The sequence below is a fragment of the Dama dama genome, chromosome 3, assembly GCF_033118175.1.
Source record: "Dama dama isolate Ldn47 chromosome 3, ASM3311817v1, whole genome shotgun sequence".
In the NCBI taxonomy this organism is placed as follows: domain Eukaryota; kingdom Metazoa; phylum Chordata; class Mammalia; order Artiodactyla; family Cervidae; genus Dama; species Dama dama.
This window is the reverse complement of record NC_083683.1, coordinates 65816303-65832615: the sequence shown is the minus strand read 5'-3', so window position 1 is coordinate 65832615 and position 16313 is coordinate 65816303. Positions and strand designations below refer to the sequence as shown.

The window sequence follows — 16313 nt, the reverse complement described above, 5'->3', positions numbered from 1 at the left end:
AAGAAAGTAAAAAAGTAAAAGTCACTCAGTAGTGTCTTGACTCTTTGCGACCCCATGGACTATACAGTCCATGGAAATGTCCAGGCCAGAATATTGGAGTGAATAGCCGTTCCCTTCTCTAGGGGATCTTCCCAACCCAGAGATCAAACCCAGCTCTTGCACATTGCAGGCGGATTCTTTACCCACTGAGCCACCAGGGAAGCCCCTGGTGTATACTCCAGTATACTGGAATATCAAGTTGTAAAAAAATCAGATTTCTAGCAGTGAAGGAGATATTAATAATTTACCTTACTCATTTCTCTGGGTCATTTTTTTAAACTGAAACAATCCCAACACAGAGCAAAATTGCTGCTCTTGTGGACCTGATATTTTGGTGAATGAGGTAGTCAGTAAAGACACAAACATACAGTATCACCTTGGGTAGTGATTAACTGTTTGAAAAAAAAAAGCAATTTATAAGGGCGTAGAGAGTAACCACACTGAAGACAGGAACAGAAAGGATATATCTGGGGAAATAAGATTAAGCAAAGACACAATTAAAAGGAAAGAGTGAAGATAAATGATACAGGAAGAAAAATAAAAACAAATGAAAGGAGAGTAAGTACTTGGCCAAATTGTAGAATTGCTTTTTTATTAATAAAATTGTAAAACAAATTGTTTATTGATCCTCATCAATTAAGAGTCTTGGATTTTAACTAATTCTGCTACTAAATATTATGATTTTGAGTAGAGCATTTTATTTCACTTGATCTTTTTTTATCTTTAAGACAAGGTTGAACTAAATCTCTAAGAGAACACATAAATAGTTTTTTATTGTTGTTGCTCTTATTGGTTTTTTTTAGCACTATAGATACTGAGATTACTCACTTCTGAAATCATAAATAGCCAGAAAATATTGGGGGTTCTTTTGTAAATGGTTTAGTATGTTCACATCGAGACTTACCTGTTGAATTGGTGTCTTTAATTCATTCATTGTGAGGATTAGTATAATACAATTTTCACTGCTTTCTTTGTTGTTTTTCAGTCACTAAATTATGTCCAACTCTTGCGACACCATGGACTGCAGCATGCTAGGCCTCCCTGTCCTCAGCCATTGCTTGGAATTTGCTTAGCTTCATATCCATTGAGTCAGTGATCCTCTGCCCCACCCCCTTCTCCTTTTGCCTTCAGTCTTTCCCATCATCAGAGTCTTTTCCAATGAATTTTCTTTGAAGCCATGCATATAAATCTTAATTGTGTATTCAGTTCTTTTATTGGCTTAAGTGTGTAATAATTTGAAAACCTAAGTGACATATAGACAGAAGTCGTTTTTACATAATATTGATGGAAGTATATTCTTCCAGATTTATTACACTCCCTTCAAAGTTGGGCTTGTGACAGTTTTTGCAACTGGAACTTAATTTTAAAATGTTTAGATAAATGGGTTACATTTTATCTAAAAGTGGAATTTGTGTAATAGTTACAATAAAAGAGCAGTGAAACAGAGAGGTAGGAAAGTATGGGCTTTGTTTAGGTTTGAATTATAAATAAAAACAGGTATAAATTACCTTTTTTTAACTACTCTAGCACTTAAAGTCTATACTATAGAATTTGGGAATTTTACTTTCTGATCTTTAGAGTATTATATCTGCTTTAGATGCATTTTCCCAATAGATGACATATTCTTTGAGAACAGTCTAACAAGATGCTTGGTACTGATTTGTTTATTATATGGTTCCTGAATGCTAATTGGCCTGGGAAAGATTAAGCACATAAACTTTACTTCCTCATGTGAGCTTAAATATTTTGATCAATAATATGAATATGATTGTATTGATTACTTAAATTTTAAAATACTTAAGTGTTGGCACATAGGGGTTAAATTGATAGGCTTTAGAGTCAGAGTTGAGTTAAAAACTGCTGATAACTATGTCACTGTCTGCAGATTCATTGTATCTCTCAGGGTTTTTGTGAGGCTTTAAATAAGATACATTAAAAAAAAAAAAAACTTAGTGTTCTAGACTAAAAGTAATTGCTCAGTAAATAATAGGTATATATAGGTTTTTTTAATTGTTTATTCTGAGTTTTACATCTTTGTAAACTTCCTACCTTATCTAATATTGATTATGATTAGGAAACCTTTAGAATTTGAGATTGGAAATTGCTTTTCTTACAATGATTTTTAATGATTTCAGTTGTGTTTTATATGTAAGTAACAAGATAAAAATTTGCCCCTTTGTAGTTTACAATTCATGAGTTTATTATATTCAAAAGCTAGGCAACCATAAGCCCCATCTAATTTCAGAACTTTTTCATCACTCCAGAAGAAATCCCATATCTCTAAGCAGTCAGTCACCAATCTCCTTTCCCTACCCTTTAGTAGCTACTAATCTACTTTCTGTCTCTCTTGATTTATTTACTCTGGATACTACATATGGATGGAATCATATAGTGCTCTTTCCTGTCAGGCTTCTTTTACTCAGCATAATGTTGAGTAAGGTCCATCCATGTTACAGGTTGTATTAGTACTTCCTGTTTTGTAGCTGAATAATAGTCCACCATATGATTATGCCACGTTTGTTGATTGTCGGTTGATGGGCATTTGGGTTGCTTCCACTTTTTGCCTATGAATAATGCTGCTATGAGCATCTGCCTGCAAGTTTTTGCATAGACATATGTTTTCATTTCTCTTGAATATATACCTGGAGTGGAATTGCTGGGTCATATAATGACTCTATGTTTAACTTTTTGATGATCTGCCAAACTGTTTTCCCACATGACCATACCATTTTGCATTGTCACCAACAATGGATGAGGATTTAAATATCTCCACATCCTCAGCAATGCTTGTTATTGTGTTTTGATTATTGCTGTCCTAGTGGGTAAGTGTTATCTTACTGTATTTCAAATTTACATTTTCTAATGACCGATGACATTGAGCATCTCTCTCATTTGCTCATTGGCCATTTATATATATCATCATGGGAGAAATGTCTTATCAAATCCTGTGCTCCTTTTTAATTGAGTTGCTATTTTATTATTGAGTTGTAGAGATTCTTAACATAGTCAAGATCTAGTCCCTCATCAGGTATATGATTTGAAAAAGTTTTCTCACAGTCTGTAGATCGTCTTTTCATTTTCTTGATAGTGTCCTTTGAAACACAGTAATTTTCAATTTTGATGAATTCAGCTCATCTGTTTTTTCTTTTGCTTATGGATTTCAGTATCATACCTAACAAACCATTTCATGATTTGAAGTCATAAAGACTTTTGCCTGTTTTCTCTTCTAAGAGTTTTTAGCTTCAGCTCTTACGTTTAGGTCATTGGTTCATTTTGAGTCTATGAGGTATGAGTCAGTGAGGTATGAGGTAGGGCTCCAACACCACTGTTTTTTAATGTGAATATCCATCAGTTCTCCCCTCATTGAATTATTCTTTCTTCAGTTTTAAGGAATTTAAAATGACAGTTCCCTGTTTATGATTTAAAACAAGATTTTCATCTTTCCTTCTGAAAGCTATGTGCTAATTATGGAGTATGTGTGTTAGTTGCTCATTCGTGTCCGACTCTTTGTGACCCCATGGACTGTAGCCCATCAGGCTCCTCTGTCCAAGGGATTCTCCAGGCAAGAATACTGGAGTGAGTTGCCATTTCCTTCTCCAAATGATGGAGTATAACTTGCTCTAAAACTTGAATGTGACACACGGATGCTCTAAATATGATCTTACCTTGTTGACAGATTGTATCTAAGATGATGGGATGACAGATGAGCGGGCTATTTCACAGCAGTGCTTTTCCCTAGTAAGAACACATCTTTTCTTCTTTATAGTGTTGGTTTGATTTTATAGCACCTCATTTACTTCCTTTTAAAAATTATAGTTAAGTTACAATGTTGTGTTATTTTCAGGTATACAGCAAAATGATTCAGCAGTGCACATAAATAGATATATGTATATGTACATACACAAAGAATATACAAAAAGAATATATATATTCAGATTCCTTTCCATTTTAGATTATTACAAGATATTGAGTATGGCTCCCTGTGCTATAGGACGTACAGTAGGTCCATGTTTATTACCCTTCTATATAGCACCTTATTTTGAAAGCACTGAAGTCAGAATTTGAGACGGTTTGTAATCTGTTTTGTCTTTTTCTGTTCTGTATATGTGTTTATTTTTCTGTTGTCAACAGTTAATGAAAATATTGGCACAACTTGGGGGAGAGGCAAAAAATAAACTATTATTATTATCAGTTATGACACTGGTCAGGCCTTAACTTTTCAAATCAGTTTCTTAGAATACCATTATGGGACCATTCTCCAAAGTAAGCAGATCTAGTGGTGGCCATTTACTTTTGCTATTAATCTTAATTTCTGTAATCTTAAATTATGGAAATAGATTTGTATATATTTTCATTATTTTGGCTTCTCATTAAATACCTGATTTTTTTATAATTTCAGCCTAGAGATGTTGGACAAAGTTGAGCCCCCAACTATCCCAGAGGGTTATGCTATGTCTGTGGCATTCCACTGTTTGCTGGACCTTGTACGTGGAATCACTAGTATGATTGAAGGAGAGTTAGGAGAAGCTGAAACAGAATGTCAGACTACAACCACTGAAGCAGTTTCTTCGCCTACACAGTCATCAGAACAGCAAGAATTACAGTCAACATCAGACCAGATGGATAAGGAAATAGGTATATTTATTATGATTCTATATTTTAAATTTTTATCTTGGAATAATTTTGAAGTTACAGAGAAATTGCAAAAATAATAATTTCCATATATTCTTCACCATTCTATCGCAATTGTTAACACTACCATATTTGCATTATTTTTCTATTTATATATATAAACATTTTTTTTTCTGAACTATTTGAGAAAAAGTTTCAGACATAATTCCCCATTACCCCTTAATACTTTAAAGTGTATTTTCTAAAAATAGGAACTGTTTCCTACATAACCACAGTATAGTCACCATCAGAAATTTAGCATCAGTTCAATATGTCATCAAATCCCAGATGTCCTTCAGATTTTGTCATTTGCCCAGTAGTGTCTGTTATGGTTTAGGGTTACATGTTGAATTCAGTTCCATGACTCTATACCCTTCTTTAGTCTGAAACAATTCCTTAATTTTTCCATGTTTTATATGACCTTGATATTTTTGAAGAGATAGGCCAGTCAACTTGGGTTTATTTTTGTTTCCTCATAATTAGATTTAATAGATTGATTTTTGGCAGAGCTGCCACAGAAATGTTGCTATGCTATACACCAGTGCTGTTAACTTTATCATTTGGTTAATGTGATGTCTGCATCCTTTCTTCAGTGTAAAGTTAATTAACTTTTTATATAGAAATACTTCGAGACGTCTTCGAGGAGAGCTTGCCCTTCCTGATTTATTTTGTTTCATGTGTTTGTTTATATTAGTAGAGACCCTTGTATTCCTATTTTTTTCAGTGTTACCAGCACAATCTGTGATTGTCATTATTTGATTCGACTCTCGGTTATCCACGACACGGCCACGTGGGACCCCTTTCATGCTGGCTTCTGTGTCCTTTTATCATCCCACCTTCTTTTGTTGTTTTCTGACCACTGCTTTACTGTCTGATACAGTAAAATGCTCTAAGCTCATCTTGGATTTTTCTTGTATAATCCAGGGATAAGTTATTTTTCCAGGGAGCTCTAGTTCATTTTAGTGGAGTGCAGTGTTTATAAACTAATGCATGGACACTAGATATGCTTCCTGCTACTTGAATAGGAAATACGCACATATATGAGCACACATTTCTGTACAGTTAAAAAATATATATCTATTTTAAATAGCATAAGGACACACCCAGTTTTTCCAATTCTAGTTTAATGCTACATGACGTACTTTTAATTTGCTATTTTTGGTATTTCCTTCTCCAACAGTAAGAAACTTGATCCTATTTTACTCATGTATTTACTCATTTGCATGATTTCCACTGTGTGTAACCAGTCTCTTGGCTGAGCTTGCTTATTACAGTTTTACATTGCCAACTGGTTGCATAGGCTGAAAGTTTGGCCCAATGAAATGGAAGGGGGTAGGAACTGATTTTATATGTATAATTTAAAGGTATCAGTCAGTATACAGAAAGATCTTATTATTGATATTTTAAGACAACTTAGTTTTAAGACTTCTTGGGAATTCTCTGGCGGCCCAGTGGTTAGGAACTAAGATCCCACAAGCCACGGGATGTGGCAAAAAAAAAGATTTCTTGAATTCTGAAACTGGTATGGTTTTAAAATTTTCGTTTATTCAGATATATATTAAAGGTTATAGCTTTAGTATTTAACGACAAAGTTGTTTTTTGAATATTTGCTATATTATCAAGTGATGAGGGGGGTTTTAGAATTTGAGTGTTGTAAAGTACTGTGACATTTGTAATTATTAAATATTGCATGTGTTTCCTTTAAGTTAGTAGAGCTGTTTGGGAAGAAATGGTGAATGCCTGCTGGTGTGGTCTTCTTGCTGCCCTGTCACTCCTCCTTGATGCCAGGTATTAAGTCTTTGTAAGTTTTATATTGCATGTGGCAGGTAAAAAAAAAAAGTAGCAACAAACCATTTTAAAGTGTGTATTTAAATTTATCCTGAGAATTGTTTCCTAATACTAGTTTTATATGTTTATAGAATATTATTATTTTTCTGCCATCCCCCTCTTCCATCATGTTATAATGGAAAATACAATCCCAAAATTACAGAATGCCTTTTTCATTTTAAGCTTTACTGCTTAAAATTAAGATAATTATATTAATCAGTTTCTTTGATGTTTTTCTTCAGAATCATGGAATTTGCTGATTTTAAAATGCTTGATATTTTTAAGTTATGTCTTTGAGTTCTTGATTATTTTCTTCAATAATGAATGTGTGTCATAAATTGCTTTTATCCAGTTCAAATTTTCAGACATTTATTAGTTAAAATTCCTTAAAGAAGATCGATTTTGAGTTTTTAAAATAGATTTTCTTAAAACTTTCCTGACTACCTAATTTCATTTGGCAGCATACCTAAAAATAATCATACTAAATAAAATACTTTGTCTTTTCAGCACAGATGAAGCTGCTACTGAGAATATTTTAAAAGCTGAGTTGACTATGGCTGCTCTTTGTGGAAGACTGGGCCTTGTAACTTCAAGAGATGCCTTTATAACTGCAATATGCAAAGGTTCCCTGCCTCCCCATTATGCTCTTACTGTGTTGAATACCACCACTGCAGCCACACTTTCCAACAAATGTAAGATTTCAGCTTCTTTAGAGTTCTGTTCATCATGTGGGGTGACATAGTGTAAGAAGAGATTATAGAAATTCTGATTTCAAGCCTCTATTTTTCTACTCCCTGACTCTGACTTCTGCGAGAAGTTAATGTCCCTGAGCCTCAGTTTCTTCTATCTTATTAAAACAATGGGGGTAGCAGTAGGGAGAATAATACCAATTTTAAATAATAATTTCGAGGATAAAAGAAGATGTATCTAAAAGTCATTTGTAAACTCTAGCGTACTACTGAAATGGGAATGGTTGAGTTTTTTTGTTTTGTTTTTTTAATAGAACTAGTAGAATGGTAATATTTGCCACCACTTAGATTAAGTTGACATTGAAAAAATATTTTTTTCTTGTTGAATACTTAGAAACATTCAAGTTTGTTACAGGCAATATGGGTAAATTTCAATGTGCTGTTCAGTTTTCAGACTAAAAATGTGAGTATTGGTCTCTAAGTAGAAAAGTTTACTGGGAATGTATGTTTAAAATACTAAGTGTCCTAAATTCTATTTTGCTTGTAAGGCAATTATCAAAGTTTTATAATTTGTTAAACTTATTTAGAAAATTACTTAATATTTGCTTAACTTGTTTTTGTTTTTGCACCTCTTGAGTTTTTAAAATGTTTGCATATGGATAATAGGTAACTAAATAAATGTCATAGTTGAACTTAGTTTGATCAAATTAATGTTCTAAAATATAACATTGCTTTGAGTACAGTATGAAAATTATATTTAATTATTTAGGTTTTCCTTTGTGTTCTAGCATATTCCATTCAGGGCCAGAGTGTTATGATGATCAGTCCATCAAGTGAATCTCACCAGCAAGTTGTCGCGGTGGGTCAACCACTAGCAGTCCAGCCTCAAGGGACAGTAATGGTAAAGTACTTTTTCTTCGTTAGGTAACCAGTTAATACCAATTAACTATCAAGGAAACCTTTTGTACCTTTTTTGTGTGTTTCTCAAAATTTGTCATTATACTTATTTTCTTTCTTTTATCTGAATGATACTTTTAGAAGAAACTAGATAAATAGTGACATTGTTGTAACCAACTGTGACAACACAGTTTTTAAGCAAATGAATTTGTTCTGTACAAAATCATCCAAGCCTCTTTTCTTAAAATTTTTGTTTTTTATTGGAAAATATTTGAATATGATAGTACTTTTTATAAGCTTATAATTTTTGAGAATGCATAACAGTTCTTGCAAATATATCCTTTTTTAATATAGCTGACTTCCAAAAATATCCAGTGTATGAGGACTTTACTTAACTTGGCACACTGCCATGGGGCTGTTCTTGGGACATCATGGCAACTTGTCTTGGCAACTCTACAGGTATGTTGTAGCCTCTGGGTCAGAGGTCAGTGTTGTTTTATCAGGTTCTATCAGTTAAACTCATCAATGCCGGTCAGTGCTTTGGGCAGGCCTGAATAGGCAGTAAGTATGAAAAAGGACAAGTCGGAAAAAAAAAACCAGACATGGCTCACATTATATGAAGTGATGGGATGTCTCTCATAATGGCCTGTTCTGCTGCCTATGCTTGATGTAATGAGTATTTTGTATGAATGTATTACTGATTTCAATTTAGTTATTAGATACCTAGTCTGATTTTTAGTTTTAGTTATTGGAATTTTTGTAAGTTTATAAATTTCTGTGTTCTGATTTTTTTTCTTTTTTAATTTTACAGCATCTTGCATGGATTCTGGGATTAAAGCCTAGTAGTGGTGGTGCCTTGAAACCTGGGAGAGCTGTTGAAGGGCCCAGTACAGTAAGCTCTAGTCATTCTTACTCAGTTAGTGTTTTGCAGAATGTTTATATGTTACATTTAATTTTCTTCTTCTCTCAGGTGCTAACAACAGCAGTGATGACAGATTTACCAGTGATTTCCAATATACTTTCAAGACTGTTTGAAAGCTCACAGTAAGAGTCAGTTTTTAAAATTGATACAAACATTATTGTTAGCTGTATATTTTAGATGAGAATATCTTATTTCTTCATTTTTATTTTAGGTATCTTGATGACGTATCATTGCACCATTTAATAAATGCACTTTGTTCCTTATCCTTAGAAGCCATGGATATGGCCTATGGAAATAATAAGGTGTGATACTCTTCCTTTTCTGTGTTAAATGTGGTACATTATTTTGTTGAATAAGGTGTATATTCACTAGGATCTTAGTGTTTTACATGTGGGAACAACACCTTGTGGGCTAGCCCTGCTCCTTTGGGTTCTTATATTTGTGGTGGCTCTCTGAAGGGAGAGTGAAGAGGATGCTCTTCGGCTTGTGGTGTGTGCCAGTAGTTTGCTTTCCTGGTGCCAGAATGTATCATGATTTTAAATCGTGTCCACTTGTGTGCTGAATATTCTAAAAAATATTTCTATAAAGAAAAATTGAACACCACGTTTATAAATGTGCTCCACAAATTAGTAATCCTAATGATTACAGTTTATGGTTGTGGCAATACAAGTTTTAAATCAAGGAAAATATGTCTCAGTTTCTTTTGCCTTCATGGGATGGAAATTAAGGAGCTAGTCATTTCTTTCTGAGGGTAATGACTCTCCCTACCTTGAAAATTAATTTTTTGCTTTGCTTATTGATTAAATGAATCAAGCAATACTTTAGAGGACATTTCTTCCTATACTCTACCATTTTCTGTTAAACTTGGAAAACACAAGAATATTTGGATTTACTGATACCTTAGAAATTATTTAAAATGCTCTCTACATTTTAAGATGAATAAATATATTAGTTGGACCATTTACAAGTAAGTGAAGTTACTAAGAAAATGGTTAGAAAAGCACAGAATGCAGCTTGTGGTTTATTTAACATCCAACTGTAGGACCTAAAATTACATTGTTTGCCTAATCCTTAATTATAATCCTGTGTATTGTAGCTTGTCGTCTTGGCTCATGTAGTCATTTAAAGATTAGCCAAAAAGATCTTAAAGAGCAAAGTTTTGTATATTATGGTACATACTTAGAGAATTGTATAAACACGCAGGTGTTTGAAAATATCTGTTATAGTTTGCTCCAAATCAAGGCAAGGATAATATACAGTGAAGTAATCAAATTCTTAATACATTCTTAAGGATGTAATCCTACATCCTTAAGATTAACTCAACAATGTAATATTTTTAATAGATGCCTTAATTGAATCTGAGCAAGTTTATATGGTAATGACTTGAAAATTTATGTATTTACTCAACAAAGTACATTATATTTACTATGTAAATTACACTCTGCTAGAAAATATAAAGGAAATTTCTGTTTTCAAAGAGCATGTAAACCACTTGGCTAATGGACAATGTGGCAGATAAGGTGGTGAGAGAGTCGAAATAGTTTATCAATATCAGCTATTCTGAGTGAGTTAAATAGCTTAGGGAGTAAACTATACATCATAGTCCTTTAAGATGTGGTTTTAAAGTCACCAGTCATCTCATTTTTGGTCCTCATTTCAGGAATTTGTGCTAATGTGTTGAGGGAGGTAGCTGATGGTAAAGCTTGCAAATTCTTCCTTAGAACGGGACAATGTTGATGACACTTGTGCAGGCATACTACCAAACTGAGTATATCAACAGCAGAAATAAGAAAACAGCTGCTATCTTTGTTGTATGTCAGATACTAACTTATGTATTTCTGTTTAATCATTTAAAACAATTCTGTCAGGTTCAATAGTGTAACTGCTTTTTAGAGATAAAATATAAAAATAGCTTAAATACCCTGCTTGGGGTCACCTATTTAGTAATTGGTGGAGCTTGGATTTGAACCCACTTATGTCTTATTCCAGAGCTCCATTATTATAACCACTTCACTTGTGGCTTTAACTTTTGTGTGCATCAAAGTCAGGTATAGCACTTTTTAAAAATGCAAGTTAGGACCACATACCAAGCTTCATGGATACAAGAATCTTTGGGTATGAGGTCTGGACATATACTTTTAAACTCTGTGTGATTCCTGTGTATCCTCATTAGAATAAAGAGCAGGGAAAGGAGGAAATAACACTGGGCAACATTTATAGGGACTTACTATGTGCCAGGCACTTTCTAACGTGAGAGGTCATTTCAGTATATTATTATCTCCATTTTATAGATTAAAAAAGTAAGCACAAAATGGAGTGAACTTTTGCTGTTTGCAGCAACATGGATGGACCTGGAGAATATTATGCTTTTAGTAAAATAAGAGAAAGACAGATATTCTTTATTGTCACGTGTATGTGGAATCTAAAAATAAAAAAGCTAATATAATGAAACAGATCCACAGAGATAGGAAAGGCGGAAGGGACAAAATAAGATAAGGGAATTAAGAAGTAAAAATTTTGAAACTTTATGTTGTACACCTGAAACTAGTATCAGCTATAATTCAACAAAAAAAAAGTTACTCAAGGTTACATAGCTATTAAGTGGTCGGGTTGAGATGTTAAAAATTCATAGGCATCAGTCTTAACTACTGTATCATATTGTCTCTAGAATGATGAATTTCTTTCTACTACACTAATTTTTAGGGTAGTTATAGTGTTAGCACAGGCAGGAAGGGTCAACGTGACCACACTTTTCTTAAAACCCCAGGGTACTTGTTCAACAGTTTTTACTAGAAAAGAAAGATAATTTCACACATTTCCATTTTAGATTTTTATCAGTACTGTAAAATCAGTACAGTTGTATATAGAGTAATTACAAAATCTTTTTACTTAAAAATTATGAAATTATGCTAATAATTTACTTTTTAAATTTTAGTTGGCTTCTGTTTTTTCCAGTGCATTGTCTCCATTTGAAGTACTACAGCTGTTTATCAAAAAAATTCTCCTAATTCTAGTCAGCTTAGTCTACATTTAAGTATATTTTACTATCTCTATTAAAATTGGATTAGAGATAGTTGCCCTTTGAACTTTTTACTGAAACTGTTCTTCTAACACATGGACTGAGTAATTCAGCCATTTATGAAGTACACTGGTTCCCTTTCTGCTACTGAAATGCCAGTGACTGAGAAAAGTGGTTTGTCTTCTCTCTCTGCAACTTTTTTATTAGAGTCTAAACTGACAGCCTTTACCTCCTCCTTCTTGATATCATCGTTCTTTCCCCTGGTGTCTGTTGTCTTCTTTTTTCTTTTTTTTTTTTTCATTTTTCCTGATACTCACACATAAAACCTAAGCATTTGAAGACTTTACTAGTAAGAATGTATATTAGTTAGCTCAGCATGCCATAACAAAATACCATAGACGGGATAACTTAAACTATGGAAATTAAGTTTCTCATAGTTCTAGAAGGTAGAAGTCCAAAGTCAGGGTGCTAGCATGGTCAGCTCTTGTGTAGACTCTCTTCCGGATTGAAAGATGCCTGACTTCTTACTGTGTCCCTACATGGTAGGGAGAGAGGGAAAGGGAGGGAAAGAAGAGGGAGACGGAGTGCACTTATAAGCTCACAAGCTCTGTGGTGTCTCTTCTCATGAGGACGTTGAACTTAATGTATTGGGGCCCCACCCTGAGGACCTCATTTGACCGGGATTACCTTCTTACAAAGTTTGGGAGCAGTGGTGGAGGGTGGGGAGGGGAGGGTCCCAATTCAGTTCATAGCAAAATTCTTTCCTTTTGGTCAGAAGACACACATTCTGTGTGTCTGGTATAGTTTTTGGATTTTCAGGGCTTCCCCACTAAAGCAGTCTCTTCCCAACTAAATTTTTCGATTAGGAGTCATGCTAGATACTTGAGGGTTTCCCTGGTGGCTCAGATGGTAAAGAATACACCTGCAATGCAGGAGACCCAGGTTCGATCCCTAGGTTAGGAAGATCCCGTGGAGACGGGAATGGCTACTCACTCCAGTATTCTTGCCTGGAGAATTCTGTGGACAAAGCAGCCCTCTGGCAGGCTACAGTCATGAGGTTGCAAAGAGTTGGACATAGCTGAGCAACTAACACTTTTTAGATACTTGAGAGTGGGCTGAAAGGCTTGTCATATGATTACTGAGGTTATGTCATTTATTTCAAATTAATCAAGTATATTAATTATAGTCATGCTCTTCACAGTATTCTCAGTTTTGTTTTCAGTTGAAATACTCAAGTTCTCCTTGTGATATAAAAAAATATTATATTTTTCTTCTAGGAACCATCTCTTTTTGCTGTTGCCAAACTGTTAGAAACTGGTCTCGTTAACATGCACCGAGTAGAAATTCTGTGGAGACCTCTAACTGGCCATCTACTTGAGGTGACCTCTGTTTCTTAATTATTATATTTGCTTTTTGTTTATAATAATGACATACACAGTGAATTAATGATTCTGTGTAACCATAAGAAAAATCAGCATTAACATTTCTTCTTATACTTCTCTCTGTATATTTTATCAGGGACTAAAGTTTATAGTAATCATTTTGGCAAAGAAATAGGTTGAAAACTTTATGACTAAAAATGAGTGATGTATCAATGAAATCTCTGATGTCTCCTTCACCTGTTAGTTTGGGTCCCCTTTCTTTTATTATATAATCTTTTGATCCCCTCCGCTTCAGCTGGTTCTTAAACTTCAAGGCAATTAGGACTGAGACTTAGTACTAGACACTACTCCTTTACAGACTTTCCTGTGATTATGAGGTATAACATTTCTACAAAAGGGAAAAAACCTTCTCAGTATCACTAATTATAGATCATGCCAGGGAATTTTGTCTGGATTTGTATTCAAACTTGAGTGAATCTGAATAATTAGTTGCTTCTTATTGACAGCTGCTTCTATCAAATACATGTCTATGAGTAGTTTAGGTTTTGGTTGGCCTCATTGTTTGATATTATTTTAGTAATCTGAGAAGGGTACTATTCTTAGTTAAAAAAAAAAAAAAAAAAAGGTCCTTTTTCTTTCTCCTTCCATTTTATTGGGATTATCTTTATGAGCTATTAAAGAATATATGCACATTTCTTCATTATGGAATTCTCATCGAATGGCAAAAGTATGTTTTAAAATTTTAGCCAACTGTTTGATTATGAAGTCGACCAGATGAGGAACTTCAGTGTCTGCTTCTTCTGTTTACCCTGCTGACATCATTTACTTTTATGAAATCCTTTCTTTTCTGTGAGTTGTTTAGTTTCATCTTTTATCTTCTATCTCTTTATTGCTTCCTCTTGCCTCTTATTCAGAAGGTAAGCTTACTTACATTTTATATATTTTCATATTTTCTTCAGCCCTTATTGACAAACATTTTATATGACTTTTTAAATGTGGAAGAGTAGGAAATGCGATGTTGTAGTTTTTCACAAATTAATGTGTGATGTATAGCTTAAGTATACAAATTAAAGATTAATTTTTATTCAACATGTATATACCCTTAGGTGTGCCAGCATCCAAACTCTCGAATGAGAGAATGGGGAGCAGAAGCCTTAACTTCACTTATAAAAGCAGGATTAACATTTAACCATGATCCTCCACTTTCACAAAACCAGGTAAAAAAAAGAACCTTTTTTAAAAGCACTTAAAAGTCATCCTCTCCCATATGTAACTTTATTTGTAGGCCATGGATCTCTTACAGAAGATTGATAATCCTGGATTTTCAGGATTATCTATATTAAATTTTTAAAAAATTTTCTTGTAATAGCACTAAAGTAATAACTTACCTAGAATTGGTCTCCCCATCTAGAAGTTTCCTTCTTCATGCAGTGCTGAGGGAGGCTTCATACTTTATTAGCCTCTTTTCCTTTGGTCCTTACCTGTCTTTTTTTTCTCTTTTCTTCCCCCTACTCATTACGCTGTGTGCTTAGTCACTCAGCCATGTCCAGCTCTCTGCAGTCCCATGGACTGTAGCCCTCCAAGGTCCTCTGGCCATGGAGTTTTCCAGGCCCGAGTACTGGAGCGGGTTGCCATGCCCTCCAGGGGGTGTTCCCTCCCCAGGGATTGAACCTGCATCTCCTGCATTGGCAGGTGGATTCTTTACCGTTGTGCCACCTGGGAAGCCCTTACATGGGGAGAAGCAAGTGGCAGAAGAGGCAAGCACAATAAAGTAGATTTTTATTTTTAAATAATTTTAAAGGTTATTTTATACTTTCAGAGTTTTCTTTTGTTGTGTATCCTTTTTCCTGACTCCCATAATCATTCACATATATCTTATACAGTTTTTTAAAAGTCCGCCAAAGTTTTGTTTAGAGATAGAGTAGGAGTGAGGCATCAAACAGCCACTCACATTGCCCTTACTATCTTACTGTATTGTATGTGGGCGTACTCTATAGATTCCTCAGCAGATAATCACTGGGTATGTACTGTATGCCAGGCAATGTTTTAACTCTTGTAACAGAATGATATACAAGACAGAAAAGTTTCTTAATTTTTATAGCTTACATTTTAGTGATTGCATATTTTTTTCCTATTGCAATCTAATTTTTTTGTAAAGCCCTTTCCATGTATATATTCTCAGCATCCAGCTTAATACCTGGCACATGGTAAGAGCTTAATATGTTTGTTCAGTCAGTGAGCCAAATAAATGAATCCTTGGAGAGAAAAAAAATAAACAAGTGCTTTCAAATGCTAAAGGAGTAGAATAAAGTGCTCTTTGCACTTTTTAACAGTAAAAAAATTTTGTGGTTTTGTGTCATCTTTGTCTACTAGTTCAATTTTTAGCAATATTGAGACTTTTAAATTTAAATACATGTGGTACATATTAATAGAGTAAAAACTGAAAGTTAATTTTAGAAATTGGGAATTGTTTTCTTCTCTCCAAATAGAGCTAAATATATAGAGGTATATTTTCTATAGTGAGATTCATTTGTATATGGATCTGTAACTTTAATACCTGTTAACATCAGGTTATTCCCTATTTATTCTGAAATATAGTATCTTGAAGACAGATTTTTATTTTCTGTTATTAAAATATAAGACTTAGGGACTTCCCTGAAGTCCAGTGGTTGGGAATCCGTGCTTCTAATGCAGGAGGGGTGGGTTCCATCCTTGGTTGGGGAACTAAGCTCCCATATCTTACTTGTGTGGCCAAAACATAAAAAATTTAAAAAGACTTATGGGGCTTCCTGGTGGCTCAGTGGTAAAGAATTCGCCTGCCAATGCAGGAGACACGGTTTCAATCCCTGATCTGGGAAGATCTCACA

General features: G+C 34.1%; 1 protein-coding gene across 6 annotated transcripts in view; it reads left to right on the top strand.

The window, feature by feature from the left end:
- Positions 1-16313, top strand: part of MON2 (MON2 homolog, regulator of endosome-to-Golgi trafficking) — a 113026-nt gene that overhangs the window by 49396 nt on the left and 47317 nt on the right. For all 6 annotated transcript variants that reach the window (XM_061130934.1, XM_061130944.1, XM_061130927.1 and 3 more), the window contains 10 exons: positions 4439-4674; positions 6417-6498; positions 7045-7229; positions 8015-8127; positions 8478-8582; positions 8935-9015; positions 9094-9167; positions 9257-9347; positions 13342-13443; positions 14553-14663. In XM_061130934.1, the coding sequence (XP_060986917.1) occupies positions 4439-4674; positions 6417-6498; positions 7045-7229; positions 8015-8127; positions 8478-8582; positions 8935-9015; positions 9094-9167; positions 9257-9347; positions 13342-13443; positions 14553-14663 (1180 nt within the window). The remainder of the gene's footprint in view (positions 1-4438; positions 4675-6416; positions 6499-7044; positions 7230-8014; positions 8128-8477; positions 8583-8934; positions 9016-9093; positions 9168-9256; positions 9348-13341; positions 13444-14552; positions 14664-16313) is intronic.